The 18,270-nt window shown below is 30.9% G+C and overlaps 1 protein-coding gene across 1 annotated transcript; it reads right to left on the bottom strand.

Annotated features, from left to right (window-relative positions):
• Nucleotides 1–13,982: 13,982 nt before the first annotated feature.
• LOC140444520 (uncharacterized) lies at nucleotides 13,983–16,251 on the bottom strand. Its single transcript, XM_072536279.1, has 2 exons — nucleotides 16,041–16,251; nucleotides 13,983–15,842 (listed from the first exon to the last, which is right to left on the bottom strand). The coding sequence occupies exons 1-2, from the start codon at nucleotides 16,149–16,151 to the stop codon at nucleotides 13,983–13,985; spliced, it is 1,971 nt and encodes a 656-aa protein (XP_072392380.1). The 5' UTR covers nucleotides 16,152–16,251.
• Nucleotides 16,252–18,270: the final 2,019 nt, after the last annotated feature.

Raw genomic sequence — 18,270 nt, 5'->3', positions numbered from 1 at the left:
AATGCGATTTCATATCTCGGCAAAGAAGGTAAAAGAAAAGACCTCACTAAGCGAACCTTATTATCGAACCAAGAGGAACTTAACATTTGATAACTATTTTACGGACTTAGATATGGCTTATAATATGCTATCCAACAAACCGTTGGACTTTTGCATATTTTATGAATATGTTGGATGTATGCTGTCTAGCATCTTATGTTATTTGGATCAACTTGCATCCAAAATGGAACATAAAAAGACACAAAAAAAACGTCTATTTATAATTGAAACAGCAGAACAACTTATAAAGCCCCATATTATCCAAATCAACCAGATCCCTTATAGCGAATTTTGCAGGAGAAGCAACTGCCACAAAATGCTGCAACTCAGTCAACACACAAAAGAAGATGTTACCTATGTCCATCAAAAAAACAAGAACACAAAATTAAACGTGTAATAGTTGCAGTAAGAACGTTTGTAATGAATACAGCAGTCTTTCCTAATTAATATGTATGGTGTATGTATACGAATTTTCATATGGAAATGGCAAAGCTACCCGACAAGAATATCAACTGCGCGTTTCTGGCCGGCGGTTACCAAATGACAACTTTCTCTAATTTGTTTAGTTTCCATATAGCACATGGAGAACTCCCAACAGGAAAATAAAATGAAACTAATGAAATGCAACTTATATGTGTGTGGACCAACTTATTATAAATACAGTGCTAAACAACTGTTTTTGCAAATAAACAAAATATTAAATAAGTATCCAACCTAACTATTTGCAGAAAATTGAAAGATACTGTGCTAATGTTTATTTAGTAATAAGTCTCAGTTTACAAGGGATGGTAAGGAGAAACTTGTACTGGTAATATTTTGCATACCATATTGACTATCACTTATAGGGAGTTGAAACTGGGGACAGAAATTACTGGGCTGGAAATAGGGTAGGCAAACAAACCTAAAGGTCTGCGAACGGTTACTCTTGGTTTGATTGGAGAGCTAGGTCGTAAGTAAGTGAATAAAAGAGAGACTGAAAAGGGTTAACTATAAAGAAAGAATTTAAAAAAAATACTTACATAGATTTTCTGGGCAACATACACAAGAAGGGTTCCTAAACTATTTAAATTGGTCCATTTAAAAGAATCTTCTTGCTGGATGGAAAGAAGGGCTTTTCTTTCCTAAAAAGTATTAAAAGGGGAATATTTTAAAGCAAATAGTTCTACACTTGGTTTAGAGAGAATTATTACATATTTATTATTACTTCACAATAAAAGGTATTTCAAATAATATTAACAATATATAAAAACAAACTTACAATGGCGCTATTTGTAAAGATTTACAACAAGCTCCATACGTTGAGGACACCATAGAAATTTAAATTAATATTAAAATGAAAATATCTAGATTTTTCAACGGAGCTTACTTTGAGATTTACGTTCAAATTCAAACAAAACAATTCAAAATTATGGTTATGTACCAAATGTCCGAAAGAGATATTATTAACTGTCATATGTCGAAATAAAATATTAAAACTTTTTGAAATTTTTAAAATTATTTGCATTTAACCCTTATCCAGAAAAGGTGTGTCCATCGGACACACTTATAGATATGTTACTGTATATTTCGAAAAGCACAGTATATTATTACATCAAAAATTAGGATTTTGTCTACTTTAAAGTAAACTTATTGGAGACAACAACTCAATATTTTGAACTAATCAAAATAAACTATAAAAAATAAAATTATTTTTACTAACGTAACCGGACAGTGTGTGTCCGGCGGACACAATATGCTACTGGATGCGGTTTCGCCACTGATCATCAATATTTATCGACTATCGGTCACATGAAGTACCAATCAAGTCTGACTAGTCATTCAGTTGCATTTTTGCTAGCCTAGAGTGCAGTTTACTTTGTTATTTTTCATATTTTCGTAGTCCTGTAGTTTCGGGTAAGTTTTTCAATTTATTTTACTGATGTTTATTCCTTACGTAGAAATATCTTCACGTTGTAGTTTTTACAGATCTACTAAACTATATATAAAATAGTAAATATGGCCAAAAGAAAGTTAACCGTAACGGAGCTTAAAGATATAATTGAGAACTTGTCTGATTTTGATAAAGACGAACACTGCGTAGCGGATTTAGCCGTGAAATCCGAATCAGATGATGATTATTTGTGAAGCTAGTGAAGAGGAGGATGAGCAAATATCAGAGAAAAATCCATGTTAGTATAAAATAAAACGTAGATATCGACTAGAATACTTTATAATAAAATTTCAGCTGTTGAAGAACACATCAGAAACAGTCAACCAGAAATGTATGCCGCAAAAGATAAAACTGAGTGGTTATCACAACCTTTTCCGACTGGACGAACACAAATTCAGAAAATGGTAAAAGGACCATTACACAGAGCTCAACTTCTACCTGGAACACTCATTGAAGAACCAATAGATACATTTCGCTTATATTTGACTGAAAATATTGTGAATGACATTTTCCGTTACACCAATCTAGAGGCTCATGGTGTATTGTAAAATAAACCATGGAAGTCCTGTGATAGAATTGAAATGTATGCTTTCTTTGGCCTCCTGTTCACCGCCGGGCATTTAAAATCAATCAAACTATGCAAGTTATGAAGCTTTATGGAATTCACTTTATGGACCACAGATTTTTCGAGCCACTATGGGTATAAATCAGTTCAAGGAGGTTTTGCGTTTCATTCGTTTCGACGACAAAACGACAAGATCCGAGAGACGCAAAAAAGATAAACTGGCTGCTATACGCGATATATGGGATAAAATATTGGAAAATTTGAAAAAGCATTATTTGCCAACACGAAATATAACAATCGACGAGCAGTTGATACCTTATCGTGGAAGATGTCCGTTCAAATAGTATAATTCCTCAAAACCCGACAAGTATGGGATGAAAATATGGTGGGCATGTGACTCAGAAACTTTTTATCCTCTAAATGCGATTTCATATCTCGGCAAAGAAGGTAAAAGAAAAGACCTCACTAAGCGAACCTTATTATCGAACCAAGAGGAACATAACATTTGATAACTATTTTACGGACTTAGATATGGCTTATAATATGCTATCCAACAAACCGTTGGACTTTCGCATATTTTATGAATATGTTGGATGTATGCTGTCTAGCATCTTATGTTATTTGGATCAACTTGCATCCAAAATGGAACATAAAAAGACACAAAAAAAACGTCTATTTATAATTGAAACAGCAGAACAACTTATAAAGCCCCATATTATCCAAATCAACCAGATCCCTTATAGCGAATTTTGCAGGAGAAGCAACTGCCACAAAATGCTGCAACTCAGTCAACACACAAAAGAAGATGTTACCTATGTCCATCAAAAAAACAAGAACACAAAATTAAACGTGTAATAGTTGCAGTAAGAACGTTTGTAATGAATACAGCAGTGTAAAACGTGAGTGATTATTATAGGTTTAGATATGGATTGTTTTTTAAATTTTTATAAAGCAAGCACTTAATAATTATTACTTTATTAGTTAGAAATAAACATTCAAAAGATTTGATACACATTTTATTAATTATAACATGAAATGCCGTAATATTGTTGCCGTGTGTCCGATGGACACACTCTGTCCTACTACGTTAGAAAAAATAAGTGTCCGGATAAGGGTTAAAAGAAGAATAATATGACAATTAGCCAATCCATAGAACTTATAATTTCCTTTATTTATAATTCTTAAGTTTGTCACGAAAGTAGTTTGTTTAACAAAAAGTACTTAATATTACTCTGGTTGATGTATTTCCTTCAAGAAAGATTTTGGGCTTGGAAATGGATCCAAAACACTGCAAGCAACACACAACTGTGCCCCACTCAAATTGGAAATTGGTCTTAAATGACGGGGGAACACAAAAAGATAATTTTTTGAAAGTTGTAAGCTGGATTCGGGCTTCGGCTTATCATGGATGACAAAAAACAGCAATCTTCAAAACTTGGCCACTTAATTTTTTCCCAAAACCATGGGGACCTCTCAAATGGTCGGAAACGCCGTCTTACAAATCTCTCAGATTAAACACAGCACGAATAAATCGGTGATTACCTCGACAAAAAACTGCCAGATCGCATTTTGAGTAAAATTCACCTTTCAAATTAAAAGAATTTGCCGGCTTTGAAGACTACACACACAAGCTATTTCTTCCGAATTTCAATCCCAACTTAACTTGACTTCGACTTCATTCTTCATCCCGCTTCTCTGGTTATCTACCACCCCTCTTGACCAGTTCTCGCTGCAAGCCAATCAGAAATTTTTCAATTACGCTTTTTAAGCGATTATGGACCTTAAGGGTGCTGGGCTTTCAGAATTATAGAAGTAAAAACCTACTTATGACAATTATTAAACCGCGAAGTTAAAATTTTTTTTAGATGCGTTGCAAACACTTTTATAAACAAAAACTAAAGGAATTTTTAGATATAGAAAGAGGCGTACCTAGTAAATCTTATACATTAAATATTCGATAGTTATAAGGAAACTAATATGGTACAAACTTATAAATTTTCATGTATATGCATACCAAAAACTGTTTAAACTTAAGCAAATACATTTATGTTGACAGGTTGCTTCCAGAGTAACACAGTACAAAAAGATTTATTTAAAGGACATAAATGTGCGAAATTAATATAGGGACACCGTATGGATACTACTAATTTTTGATGTTATTAGTATACCGTACCTTTCAGGTAGTCTATAGTAGTTGTCGAAATTTTTATTCCACTCGGAGAATATAACTTTGTACTTCAAGCAAAAAGTTATGCAATCCTTCATTGTGAACAAGAAATTGTGCCGTAATGGTAATAGATGCCAAGTTATCGTAAATACATGGCAACGAAAAATCTAATGAACTAGCTTGATCAGCTACATAATACACTTTCGACCGCAAAAACGCCTGAATCCAAACATAACATAACTCCCACTAGACCAATTAAGTTAGATTTTTACTCAACACTATATGGGACTGACAGTTGAAATGTGTGGTATGAGATAATAGAAAAGACTCTGTAACTTTATAAACGTCACATCTCTATTAATTTATATTTAAATAATTATTTCATTATAATTTGTTTATTAATTTATTAATTTCTTTATCTTCATTTTAATTTTTACTATTTTTTATTTATAAAAATAGTTGGCGCCCTATGTTTTTTCTTTTTTCCTCTGTCTTTATTATCTCTCTCTTTCTGTCACGTAGAATAAAGATTCGCCCTCTCTCTTTTTGTTCGGCAGACTATTTTGTTCCGTGTTGACAGACAAGCTAGTTTCATGATATCTATAGCAACATCCTATGACATCTGTGCTAACTTCATTCAGTCTCCCACTTTCTGTCAAAACAACTTTTCTGTAGTGGGATTATTTTTTGCCTCTTTTTGAAATTTATAAAAGAAGGCAAAAATTATTATAAGACTCATTTTTATGGTCTGTAAATTCTCTTGGGGTAAGTAGTTTCATTGTGATATTTATTCTATAATTCTGACCACATTTCCAATATTTGTAACCTTACTTTCTTTCGAATGCACATTTTTTTTCTGATATATGCATTAGGACTCTTTAACAAAATTTAACTAAGTAGTAACATTCTTATTTCATTTTATCCTTGCCATACGCTATTTGTTTAAGTGTAATTTTGTAAGATGGCAAGGAAGTTAAACCTTTCTTTTTGATGTGTTTCTAATGCAAGTTGTTCCCTATCTTTTAGTTTATTGGACGTATCAAAACTTTATTGGTTTACTGGACAGTTTACTGGACATTTTATTGGTTTATTGGACATATCAAAATTTTATTGGTTTTATTGGCATAGGTATTTGGATTTCAACAATTAGTCAGGACATACAGCCACGTGTGACTGCAGCTCTCCAGAAGCCACAAATTCTAATTGGAGGACCCAACAGCTAGAACACACAAGCAGCCCATCGAAGCAATAAGTAACACTTATTAACTGTTAAGCTTTGGCAGGGTTAATTATTGTTTTTTTATTCATTTAAATAAATATGTTTGGTTAAAATTTGTCTTATTTGCTATCAACTGAGAACTCAGGTTCAATCCCTAGTTTAAGACAAGACGAACTCACCCTTGAGATACTGAGCTAGGCAAGGTATAGACGATAAGCTCCCATGGTTGATTGAGGTATTATTATTACAATAGTACTTCAATTCTCTTTGGTAGTCTCATCGTTACAACTCATCTGGGGATTCATAATTTTTTTAGTGAAAATATGTTTAAATAAACAATTAAAACGCCAAATTTGTTATTTTGTTCATAACTTTTAGATATAACGTATAGATAGCCTAGAATAGATAGCTTATTTAGAGATATGCTAGATTAAAATCGGATAATAAACAAAAAAGTAATTGCAAAATAAACAACAAAATCACTGTTTATAAATATTGTTAATAGCTTTTTTATTATTTATTAAAACTTGTTTAAATTTTCCTTAACTCAAGGGTGTTGTTCTGATTAAATTTTGTGCAAGAAATATGGCAGATCACCTAAATAGCTTCTGCGAAAATTAATTTGTTTATAAGATTTTTGAAAAGTAAACTAAATTCCAAGGCCGGTCAAGATAATTTGACTGAGTGTATCTTAATAATCCGGTGCTTATTATCTTTGTTAAGACGTATTTTATTAACCTAAGGGAAAATGCTTGAAAAATTACATTTACGTACACAAAATGATTTAATAATTAATAGCACTTTTTAAGCCTTAAGAAAATTTACAAAAGCTCCCTATAATTTAGTTTATCGCCTGATATATTTAGAAAGGATGTTAACAACACAACATTAAAAATAAAAAAAACTTCAACTTTTAGAAGCCAAGATAGCCATTTTCTCAATCACTCTTGCCCTAATTAACAACATTAAGGGCTGAAATTAATCAACCTTTATGAGAAAACAACTTTTATTTGCCAAAAAAAAAAAATTTGAAAATTGTTTAAACAGAAGTGTTTTAAACAAAAAGTAATTTTCGTTCTGAGTAGAGTTAAAGGAGTGGGACTAGCCGAATAAAATTTCAATCACGCTCTTAAAAAAATACAACACAATTATATGATCGAGCTCTTGATAAAAAATGACTCGGGTTCTATTTGACTAAATTTGCACTTTCTTTTTTTAATCTGGGTACAACGTTAAAATAATAAGATTTATCGTATTTTTAATGCAAAATTTTCCAAAACAAAGCAGCTAACAACTATTGTTTTTCCAAGCATTTTCTTAAGTTTGCTTTCTATTTATTTTTATTATTTATTAATTTAAAATATAATTTTATTAGAAAAATAATATAATAAACAGTATTAAATTGTTATTAATAAACAATTTTTTCTAATACCCTTAATAAATTTAAACAAATCAGTTGTATAATAGGCATTAAAAAATATTTTAAAAAAAAATATGTATTTACTTATATAATCTTACTTGAAATAGTACTATTATAATAAAAGTGGATGTTGCTAAGAGAAAATGATGGTCAAAAATGGTTTAAGCAATTATTTTGAGACATGTTGTAAACTATTAAATTGTTTTTGACAGTAACAAGTTTATTTAGAATAATTGGCTCATTCTAAACAAAAATGTTCGTAACTTTTCTCTTAAATGCATCGTTTTCGTGTTATAAACAATTTAAGATCTTTAAAAGCAAGGAAATATCCATTTTCAAGGCCCGATAACTCAGTTAAAAATTAATATTTTAAGTTAAGAAAACTTAAAATTAAACCTAAAACTCACTTTTACAAAATTTTGAAGAGTTTTTAATAATAACTTTATAGCAACTCATTGTTTTTTAGTTTTGTGACAGACATCGCTCAGCAACTGTATTATAAATAATATACGGTGTCGAAACCACAAATAAGATATTTAATAAGTTATAGTTTATTATAATATGATACTATGTATACGATTTTTTGTTCTTAAAATAATTTTTTAATATTTAATAAAAAACTAAATACTCTAAATTAAAAACTCCTACTACTTAAAACTAAACTCTTAATACTAAAAAATTGATTTGTTCAAATGTATTACAAGTATTAATAAAAATTGTTTATAAATAACAATCTAATACTGTTTATGAATAATATTTATTTAATCCGACTATATTTTAAATAAATAAATACAAAAATAACATTAAAAAGCGACTTAAGAAAAGGTTTGTACATCCAGTAGTTATCAACTGATTTGTTTTGGATAATTTTGCAATAAAAAGACGATATATTATAATTTTAACGGTGTATCCCGATTTAAAAAGAAAACATCGTGAAACTATTTTGGATATTTTGTAGAACGCTGTTGGAACTTTATTCGGCTAGCCCCACTCCATTTACTCTAGTTGGAACGAAACAACTTTTTTTACAACACTCCTGTTTAAACAACTTTTAATAATTTTGTTTGCTAAAAGTTTTGTTTAAAAACTAAACTAAACTAAAAACTTTAAAGCCTTTTCTTACAGAAATTGGTCAATTTTAGCCCTTAATATTAGTAATTAACGAAACAGTGATTTAAAAAATCAGTTATCTTGGCTCCTAAAGGCCGCAGGACCATTTTTTGGTTATGTATTTTAACTAGCTTTCCGAATATTTCCTGCGATTTATACTTAATTCTACGGAGTTATTGTAAATGTTTATAACCTTCAAAGCTGCTATTGATTATTTATTAAATCATTTACGTACATAAATGTATTTTTTTAAACTTCTTTTTTACATAGGTTATGAATATACACATTAACAAAGACAATAACGCCCGAATTATTGAGATACATTTAGTCAAATTATCTGGACTGGCCTTAGAAATAAGGTCATTTTTCACACAATTCAAACAGGATAGGTTTCACTTAAATAAATTTTATTCAAAGATAGAAAGAAAAAAACCATATTCAAAAACAGCGGTTTTGTTGTTCATATATTCTATTAACTGCATCTTTTTTATCTCTGAAAAAATTGTATGTTGACGTTAGATCTCTAAATGGGCAAGTTTTAATGTATCAGCATAATAATGAGTTTGGCAGCTTGATTGTTTATTTATACATATTTGCACTAAAAATTGTTGAATCCCTAGACGAGGGTCTTTTTGTATTATCTCCTACTACAAATTTCAACTGTCACACCTATGTATACAGTTATGACAAAAAAATCCTAATTTGTACCAACTTAATTGATCTACAATGAAAAATGAAACCCGGTCCAATTCATGCTCAAGTATATATTAAACTGACATGCGCTAATAGAGCTAAATTACCTAGGAAAATTAAACACGAACCAGCTTAGCACTATAACAGACGCCCTTATTGTACATGCGCTATTTATAGACCAGGGAACCAACCGTTTTCCCATGACACTCGTAGATACAGGTATCTAACAACTGATTTTGATAAATTTGGTAATAATAACATGTAAAAACAAGATATGCAAACGATTAAACGTAATTTTTTTACTTAAAAATAATAAAAGATAAGATTTTTGTATAAAAACGATTTTATCTACAATGGCATAAACTATTATCTCTACAAGCTATTAGCTCTGAAAGCACCAAATTTGAAAAAAGGGTTATTTTATCAAATTAAACCAGTTAACGATTAAAAATTTTGTGTTAAATATTGCAAGATAGGTTTGCAAAAGTACTGTGATTTAGACCTTATAACCAATTAAAATAACTCAGACATTTGGCTAAGCCAAAGCCATTATGTAAAAAAAAACTCAGATACAATAACATTGAGGAAGTTAATTTTATTTATTCGCCATGTTGGCATTTTTACAAATAATTAAAAAACTTAACGTACTACGACCCTTAACACCCGCAAGCCTTTTTTTTTACAAATTCACCTGGGCTTTATTTATAAACAATAAGCAATTTAAAAAAAGATTAAGAGTTCAAGTTTATGCATAAAGATTTAAAAATGATTCCTTTAAAAATGACCCGTCCATAATGCGTCAAAAGTAAAGAGTTTTTAATATTTCAAAAACTGAACTCATAAATTCAAATTTATAAAAGTCACAATATCTCCGGTTTTAATCAACGAATATTGTTTTTTTTTTAATTTTGGATAATAGATATCATGGACCCTAAAAATGCATTCAACAAATTTGTTGTTCATTACAATGGTTACTTATTTCATCTTAATGTATTTGATTAACTAATCATTTATATGACATAAAGTAAAAAAAGAAAAAATGTTATTGAATTTAATCAAAACAAAAGATTTTTCTTGACGGAGAATCAAAACCTGGTCTCTTGCGTGGCAGACGAAGATATTGACCTCTATATATTATCGATAAGTATACTAAGAATTGATATTACCAACGTAGAAATACATTTGACAGACTTAAAATATATGTTTAGGAACAAAATTATTTATTTTTTTTTTGTTAACTTTTATTTTAATGGTTATTCTGTTATTGGGGGTAAAGATGAATCCAAAAATTTATGTCATTAAAATCGGTACAGCCGTTCTTGGGTTATAAATGATCAAACATGATTTACGTGTTTGTTTTACAGTATGGATTATAGTAAAAATATATTGCATCTATTACTATCTAGTAGAATAAGGTTACTGATGTATTTTATTTTCAAATCATCAATCGGACAATCGTATAAAAATTTTTCAATTTTAATTAATTTTATAATTCTTAACACTCCTTAACCATTTGACAAATGTAGAATATTTATATTTCCCACTAATTCTCATATGAGAGTTTTCACAACACATAAATTTCGGTGGCCTTAATTACTTTTTAATGAATTAACGGCAGATGTCAGGTTTTTACACTGCTGCTGCGATTCATACATCATTTTAGGCGAGTTGCAGTCGACATATTTCAAATATTTTGTAAGTTATTTGGTTTAGTGTTTTATTAAAGGGCGATAAAATACATTTTTATTTTCGATTTAATTGGTCTACAAATGATCAATTACATAATATCACATTGTAATTAAATAGTTATTTGTACATTAATACAGTTTTGAAAAATGCTTATATAATATATAAGCATATATAACATATAATGCTATATATATATATATATATATATATATATATATATATGAAAATTACTGAGTCACTCGACACTGGCTAGTAGGCAGATTGAGACCTCAGTGCCGAGAGACAGTTCTTGCAATATAGAACACGATACTGGTACGTCTCGAGTGAGGGGAGTAGGCAGATTGAGACCCCGAACTCGAACCGAACCGTATCCCTCTTGATAATGGCTCCAAAATGGGTGCCGAAACGTCGAGTTTTAAATTCTCAACGCGGTTCTTCCCGAGAACTCAGTAATTTTCATTTATCTGACCGCGGAAACTTATCCGAACATTTCATATATATATATATATATATATATATATATATATATATATATATATATATATATATATATATATATATATATATATATATATATATATATATATAATATATAGTGATTCTTTTAGAGGTACTTTTCTTTGGTGGGCATTTGATTGGAGCTCATGCATAAATACTCTCAAACTGAGATTTTGCTTTTGTTCAGTATTGTTTGACATTTCATGATGAAAAGACTTAGCCCGGTACAACGTCAAGAAATTATTAAGTTGTATTTTGAAAATGGGAGTTCTGTGAGGATTGTGTTTCGTTCGCTTAGAACAGTTTATGGTCCACATAATCGGCCTAACGAACGTACAATTCGCTTTACGATTAGTAAGTTTGAAACCCAGTTTTCATTATTGGCTAATACGCGACCAAATAGACCACATTCAGCACGTACTGAAGAAAATATAGCGGCAATAACGGATAGGGTACTCGTACATAATGAAGAGTTGATTCGTCGCCATTCTCAACAGGTTGGATTGTCATATGCAACAACTTGGCGTATTTTACGTAAGGATCTTGGTTTAAAAGCATACAAAATTCAATTAGTGCACGAGCTGAAGCTGATCGACCTTCCGAGTTGTCACCGTTTCAGTCGATGGGTTCTTGATGAGCTTTCATAAGATGCACTGTTTTCGAGAAAAATTTTGTTTTCAGACGAGGCCCACTTTTGGCTTAATGGATACGTTAATAAACAAAATGCCCGTATTTGGGGTAATGAACAACCCAAAGAGGTTCAAGAGTTGACATTACGCCCTGAAAAAAACAGCTGTTTAGTGTGGTTTATGGGTTGGTACATATTTCTTTAAAACAGAGGCCGACCAGAATGTTACTGTGAATGGAGGCCGTTATCGTGCCATGATAATAAACTATTTGGTATCTTAAATTGAAGCTGGTAGTCTCGGTGACATTTGGTTCCAACAAGATGGCTACACTTGCCATACAGCCCGTGAAAGCATGGCTTTACTGCGAGAATGAGTCGGTAAACAAAATATTTCACGCTTTGGACCATTGAAATTGGCCGCCTACATCCTGTGACATCTCACCTCTAGACTCTTTCATTTGGGCTATATAAAGTCCAAAGTCTACATGAATAAACCAGATACGATTGAGGCATTGGAGGCTAAAATTACTCGAATCTTTGAGAATTGGAGAATTGGAACTTCAAAATGAACCAACTTAATCGTAGTCATTGCCAACATTTAAAAGAAATTATCTTTAAGAAGTAAATATTTTCAAATAAAATTTACTTTTTCATTGTTTTTTCTTGTTGAAAAAAGTACCTCTAAATGAATCACCCTTTATATATATATATATATATATATATATATATATATATATATATATATATATATATATATATATATTATATATATATATATATATATATATATATATATATATATATATATATATATATTATATATATATATATATATATATATATATATATATATATATATAGAAAAGAAATTTAATCTTTGCAGATTAGTTAAATAGTAAACTCTTAAATATTGGGGAAATCTGCAAGAAATACTCTAATGTGTATCAATTGTTTCGCCGAACGTTTTCGCCAAAGAGAATTAATTTGGCTTCTTCAGTGCTGAAAGAGAATAAATTATAATTAGCTACCATATATTATCTATTAAAACATTATTGATCTTACCGTAACTTAGAATTGTAGAGTTAGAATATTAAAAAACTTTGCTAGTAACATAGTGGTGTTTTTTGTTACTATGTGCAAAAAAAGTTTTTTTATAAGAATTGAAATGTATGGTAGCTTCGAACTTGACACGTAAAGGCTTACCCAAGGTTAATCGAAAAACCCAATGCAACTACATTTAAAAGGAGGTAATTCTTTGAAATGTCGGCAATAACTAAATTTTTGATTTTTAGATAGTTAAAAGTGAGGTTCTGTTTAAGCCAGAACGCAAGCGCTGACAACTTCATTATAGTTGGTATGAATCTTTATGTCGTTAAGGTTCATTGGTAAAAAACGAATGAATTTAAATCCCAGTAAAGGGAACTATTATTTTGATTTTCTTTATTTAATTATATTATATTGTTCATGTATTATTGAATCTTATTGAGACGTATCTAAGAAAAGCAAGTGAATGTTATATATTTTTTGTTAATGAAAATTAATTATAAAGGTATGTTAGTTGTTAATGGATATATCAGTCAAGTTAGTAATCTGTGATATAGTATTGTTCTTGGTATCTGATTTAAGTAACAGGTGGTATATATCGCTTAGATTCTTGATGTCACTCTTAACATTAATGGACAACGTTCGGCGAAACAATTGATACACATTAGAGTATTTCTTGCAGATTTCCCCAATATTTAAGAGTTTACTATATAAGGGAAAGTAGCCTAATTTCGGATACCATTTACAATTAGTGTCATATTTTTCACCTAATAACACATTTTAAACTTTTATCTACTCAAGAGTACTTGCAGAGTAATATAGAAACTAATTTTATTATCATAGACAATTTATTGAAAATCTTTTTTACAAAAAATATTGTTCAATAAAATTAGTGCTTTTGTATGTCAAAAATTTTAGGGCTCCTAATTTCGGATACCCTATCCGAAATTAAGACACCATTTTGTTCATCATAAGAATAGTTACACATCTTGACAAAAGTCGTAAATATAGGTTTTCTTCTTATCAGCATTGGCGCACATCTCATGACACCACTTGAAGCACTTTATACACCTTATCCACTTCTCACCGTGTGTATCTTCGGAATATAAACTGTCACAAAACATACATTCTGTGTCTCCATCTTCATCGTCTACATCCATATCAGAATCATCATCCAAAATAAGGTCATCACCAGGATGTGAAGTGTCACTACTACTCGATTCGACTCGAAAAAAACTCGAGTTTTTTTTTCTGTTGACTTGATTTAATTCGTTGCTTATTTTTGGTTTCTTTTCTTTCAAAGACTTTTTTCTTTCTTGTTCGGCTACACTTCGTTCAAGTTCATCTTTATAAGGTGTACTAGTTATTATCCAACTAGAACCTTTTCGAGGATTTTTTTGTTTGTTTGTTTGTGAGGTATAACTGCAAGAAAGCAGTGGACTAATATCCTCAGCTCTTATCATAGTTGCCGTAGTTTCAGTTGCATTTCCATTGGATGATTTATTTGTTAAGTTATGTTTTGGAGGTGTTCTTTCGATAATGCTTTGTGGTTCTGGTCTTGACTGACCTCTTGTTGGTAATACTTCCCCATGATTTTGATTTATGGGTGGTGGTGTTCTTTCTCTTTGTCTCTCCATTATAAAATCGTGATCAAAAAAGTTATTTTTATTAAAAGGATATATTCCAGATTTGCGAAAACCATTCGAGGAAATTTCTGCAGTAGCACTTTTCAAATATGCCGGGCACATAAGCTTACAAATTTGATACGAGTTTATGGTGCGTCCAGGATTTTGCCTTAACCACATCTCAATTTGTTGCGAATAATATGTTTTAAATGGTGACATAAAAGACAAATCTAGAGGTTGTAGTTTGTGTGAACTGTGCGGCGGGATACACAAAATTGTAACGAAATTTGCACGTCCTGCTTCTATCACATCTATATTTCTTGTGTGGCTGTAGTGACCATCAAGAATAAGCAGCACTGGGTCTTCACGGGATGGTTTCACGTGAGCTACGAAATGCTGTAGCCATTGGGAAAAAATGTGCTGCTGAATCCAACCTGATGGATGGCAAGCTGCAATAGAGCCAGGCGGCGATCCATCTAATAATTCCACTTTCATGTTCTTTCTTGGAAACACGAATAATGGAGGGACAAACCCACCAGCAGCATTCATACAAAATACAACAGTAACTAATGCGCCTCTTTCAGTCGCGGTAACAGATCCAACCTGTTTTTTTCCTTTTAATGTTATAACACGAGTATTCTTGGACTGAACCGTTGTTATGCCGCTTTCATCAACGTTATAAACTCTTGCGGGGTTGAAGTTAACTTTTTCCATTGACGTTTCTAAAAGATCATAGAATCTGCTGACATTTTCTGGGGTAAATCCCTTAATTCGGGCTTTCGAGATTCCTTGTGGTTTTCTAAGGGACAAAACTGCGTTTCGCCTCATAAATCCCCTTAACCATTTTTTACCGGCAGATTCGGCATGGGCAAATGGATGACGAAGACCATTTCGTAAAGCTATTTGATATGCAAGTCTCTTGATATCAGCGGTCCCAATTCCGTAAAATCGCCGGTCCATTTCTAGGCAATACGAGACTAAATCTGCTTCCATTTCTGCAGAAAGTACTGGTCTTCTTCCAATTTTAACAGCAACCAACTGCTCCGGAGTTTTATTTTCTTGCTTAACATAATCTTCCAGAGTTGATTTCGGAACAGCAAATAACTTCGAGGCTTTAAGATACCCCATTTCCTTTCCCCTGACGGCACGGATAGCACGTATCATTCGGTCTGGATCCCATTGTTTATGTTTTTTACTTGTTTTTGGCATTTTCTTCTGAAAAGAAACAAAAGTTTTTATGCTAACATGATCATCAATTTAAGGTTCCTAATTTAGGATATCCGAAATTATGGGACTTGTACTATCCGAAATTAGGAATTTTTTATTTTTAAGGTTAGGGCTCTCTAATTTATATGTGATTAAAATCTACTTTAAATTAGTAGCAAAATCAAATAAAACAGGTTTCTAGCTTACCCCTGCCAAAAGATCAAACTTCAAACAGGAATAAAAACACGAAAAAATAGGCTTTGAAATACGACCGAAAAAAAACTGCACAATAACGTTTGGTGGTTTCGGCACTGCCATCTAACGGGGAGCAGCTCTACTACCTAAACAATTTAAGATAATGTTCTCTGTGGTATTCAGCGTGACATACGTATAGGTTTCTGTTCGCAAATAAAGAAACTTTTTTAGATCCGAAATTAAGACACTATCCGAAATTAGGCTACTTTCCTCTATATATATATATATATATATATATATATATATATATATATATAGAGTAACTAAACCTGCATACTTCTTACCGTCTTAGAAGTACGTCTAAAAAAATAACAGAAAATGACGAAAAAAAATTACTTTAAAAAACAATATATATATATATATATATATATATATATATATATATATATATATATATATATATATATATATATATATATATATATTATGAAAAAAATAGTTAAACAAATCTATTGTTTTTCGATAAACAATATTTTTGAATTTCTTAAGTATGCAACGATGACGGTTTTCTTCTTCTTCTGTTTTTGTATGGCTTCGCTGCGAGGCGATTCGCCCGCACTATTTGTTAGCGACCGTGATGTAAGCTGGTTCTAAACCATATCAGGGCCGCTGAAATTTGCGTAAGGTGGTAGTAGTTTTTTCTAAATTTTTAAATTTGAAGTTAGGTAGAGGTAGTTATAAACACATATTGTAAACAAATGGTAATGAAAGGGTTACATATTACACAATAAACAGGACGCCACATAGGAGAAACTAAAAGGCAAAAACATTGAATTAAAGTTGAGCATCATAAATTACAAATTAGTTTTATTATAGTCAAGAAACTGTAAGGTTTCACTGACTGACTTTTCATTAGGGGATATTAAGATTGTATCTATTGAGATTGGTGTTTGGAATTCCATTGAAATAAAAATTTAATATAATTTCATGTTAGGAATAACATTATTGGGACAGTCAAATAAAATGTGATTTAAATCCTCCACTGCTCCGCATTTACATGCCGGACTGACTATTATTTTAATTTTAAAAAGATGTTGTTTAGTTAAGCAATGACGTGTTCTCATTCTGGTGATTGTGGTGATATGTCTTCTGTTTGTAAATGTTAGGGTTGAGAACCATGCCTTAAAGGAAAAAGAGATTTGGATTCTCGTATATTGGTAGTTTTTCTTCTGCAGTATTGTTCCCCAATTGATTTTAAATTTATCAATAATTTTTTCCTTTGTGGAGAATAGAATATCTTGGCAATCTAATAACATATCTAAGGGAATATTAGGAATCTCATGGAATCCATGAGATTAAAATGTCAAAACTCTTCTTAATTGCTGATGAGATGAGATTTTTTGTTTTGAGAGAGATTGAGTCATCACAAGCTGAGATTATAAGATTTTTTATTGAAGCTGTAGCATTTAGAATATCAGAGAAGACAACAGCCTTCTTGATGCATTTAGATATTAAAACTTTAATTGCTTTGTAAACTGCTACATTTTCGGCTTTTGTTACAGATATCTCATTATAAATTTCACCAGATTTCATGACTGAAAAATTTACGTACGTGGTTTAACACAATAACCACAAATCTTTTCAGAGTCGCAGTTTGCAAAATGCAGATTGTCACGATGGTCGTCAACATCCTAAACGGATAGGAACTACAAGAAGAAGAAGATGGTTTAATAAGACCGACAACGTTTGCCATAAATAATTATAATCCATTTGGTTTTTTAATTTTAATATACCAATAAGAATAAAAATTTTTACTTTATTGTAAATTTTTTTAGCTACTATGGTATACAGCCAACTCTCAGAATTTTCCCATTTTAAGTCCTAACTAAATTACTTTTAAAATATTACCTTAAATAATATACTATTGTTAATTGTTAAATTACAAACTAAATGGGGTTATAATAACCAACTTATTTATAGGGTAATTATTAGTTCAAAACTCATTCCTGCAATTGCCAGATATTTTCACTTGACCTATAAACGATGTTTTTCAACCGTATAATAGGCAATGTAACTAACACTGCCACACATAACTATAATACAGCAGTTATATTAGTTAATAGTTTGGAAACCAACGACTGAAAACAAATTATGAGACATTGAAATAAATTTATACGACGTTTTATGGTAGTAAAGTCGTGTAAGTATCAGTAGCGGCTATACCATAGGACCACATGCGGGT

This window comes from Diabrotica undecimpunctata, chromosome 6, assembly GCF_040954645.1.
Source record: "Diabrotica undecimpunctata isolate CICGRU chromosome 6, icDiaUnde3, whole genome shotgun sequence".
Classification (NCBI taxonomy): domain Eukaryota; kingdom Metazoa; phylum Arthropoda; class Insecta; order Coleoptera; family Chrysomelidae; genus Diabrotica; species Diabrotica undecimpunctata.
The sequence above is the reverse complement of the archived record's forward strand: the minus strand, read 5'-3'. Positions and strand labels throughout refer to the sequence as shown.

What these genes read in the sequence shown, in the direction of transcription:
- LOC140444520 (XM_072536279.1), bottom strand. Translation starts at nt 16,151, where the DNA reads ATGGCAGTGCCGAAACCACCAAACGTTATTGTGCAGTTTTTTTTCGGT. An exon ending in AGTTTGATCTTTTGGCAGGG is followed by an intron (nt 15,843 to 16,040) that starts GTAAGCTAGAAA and finishes GTTTCTTTTCAG; the next exon opens with AAGAAAATGCCAAAAACAAG.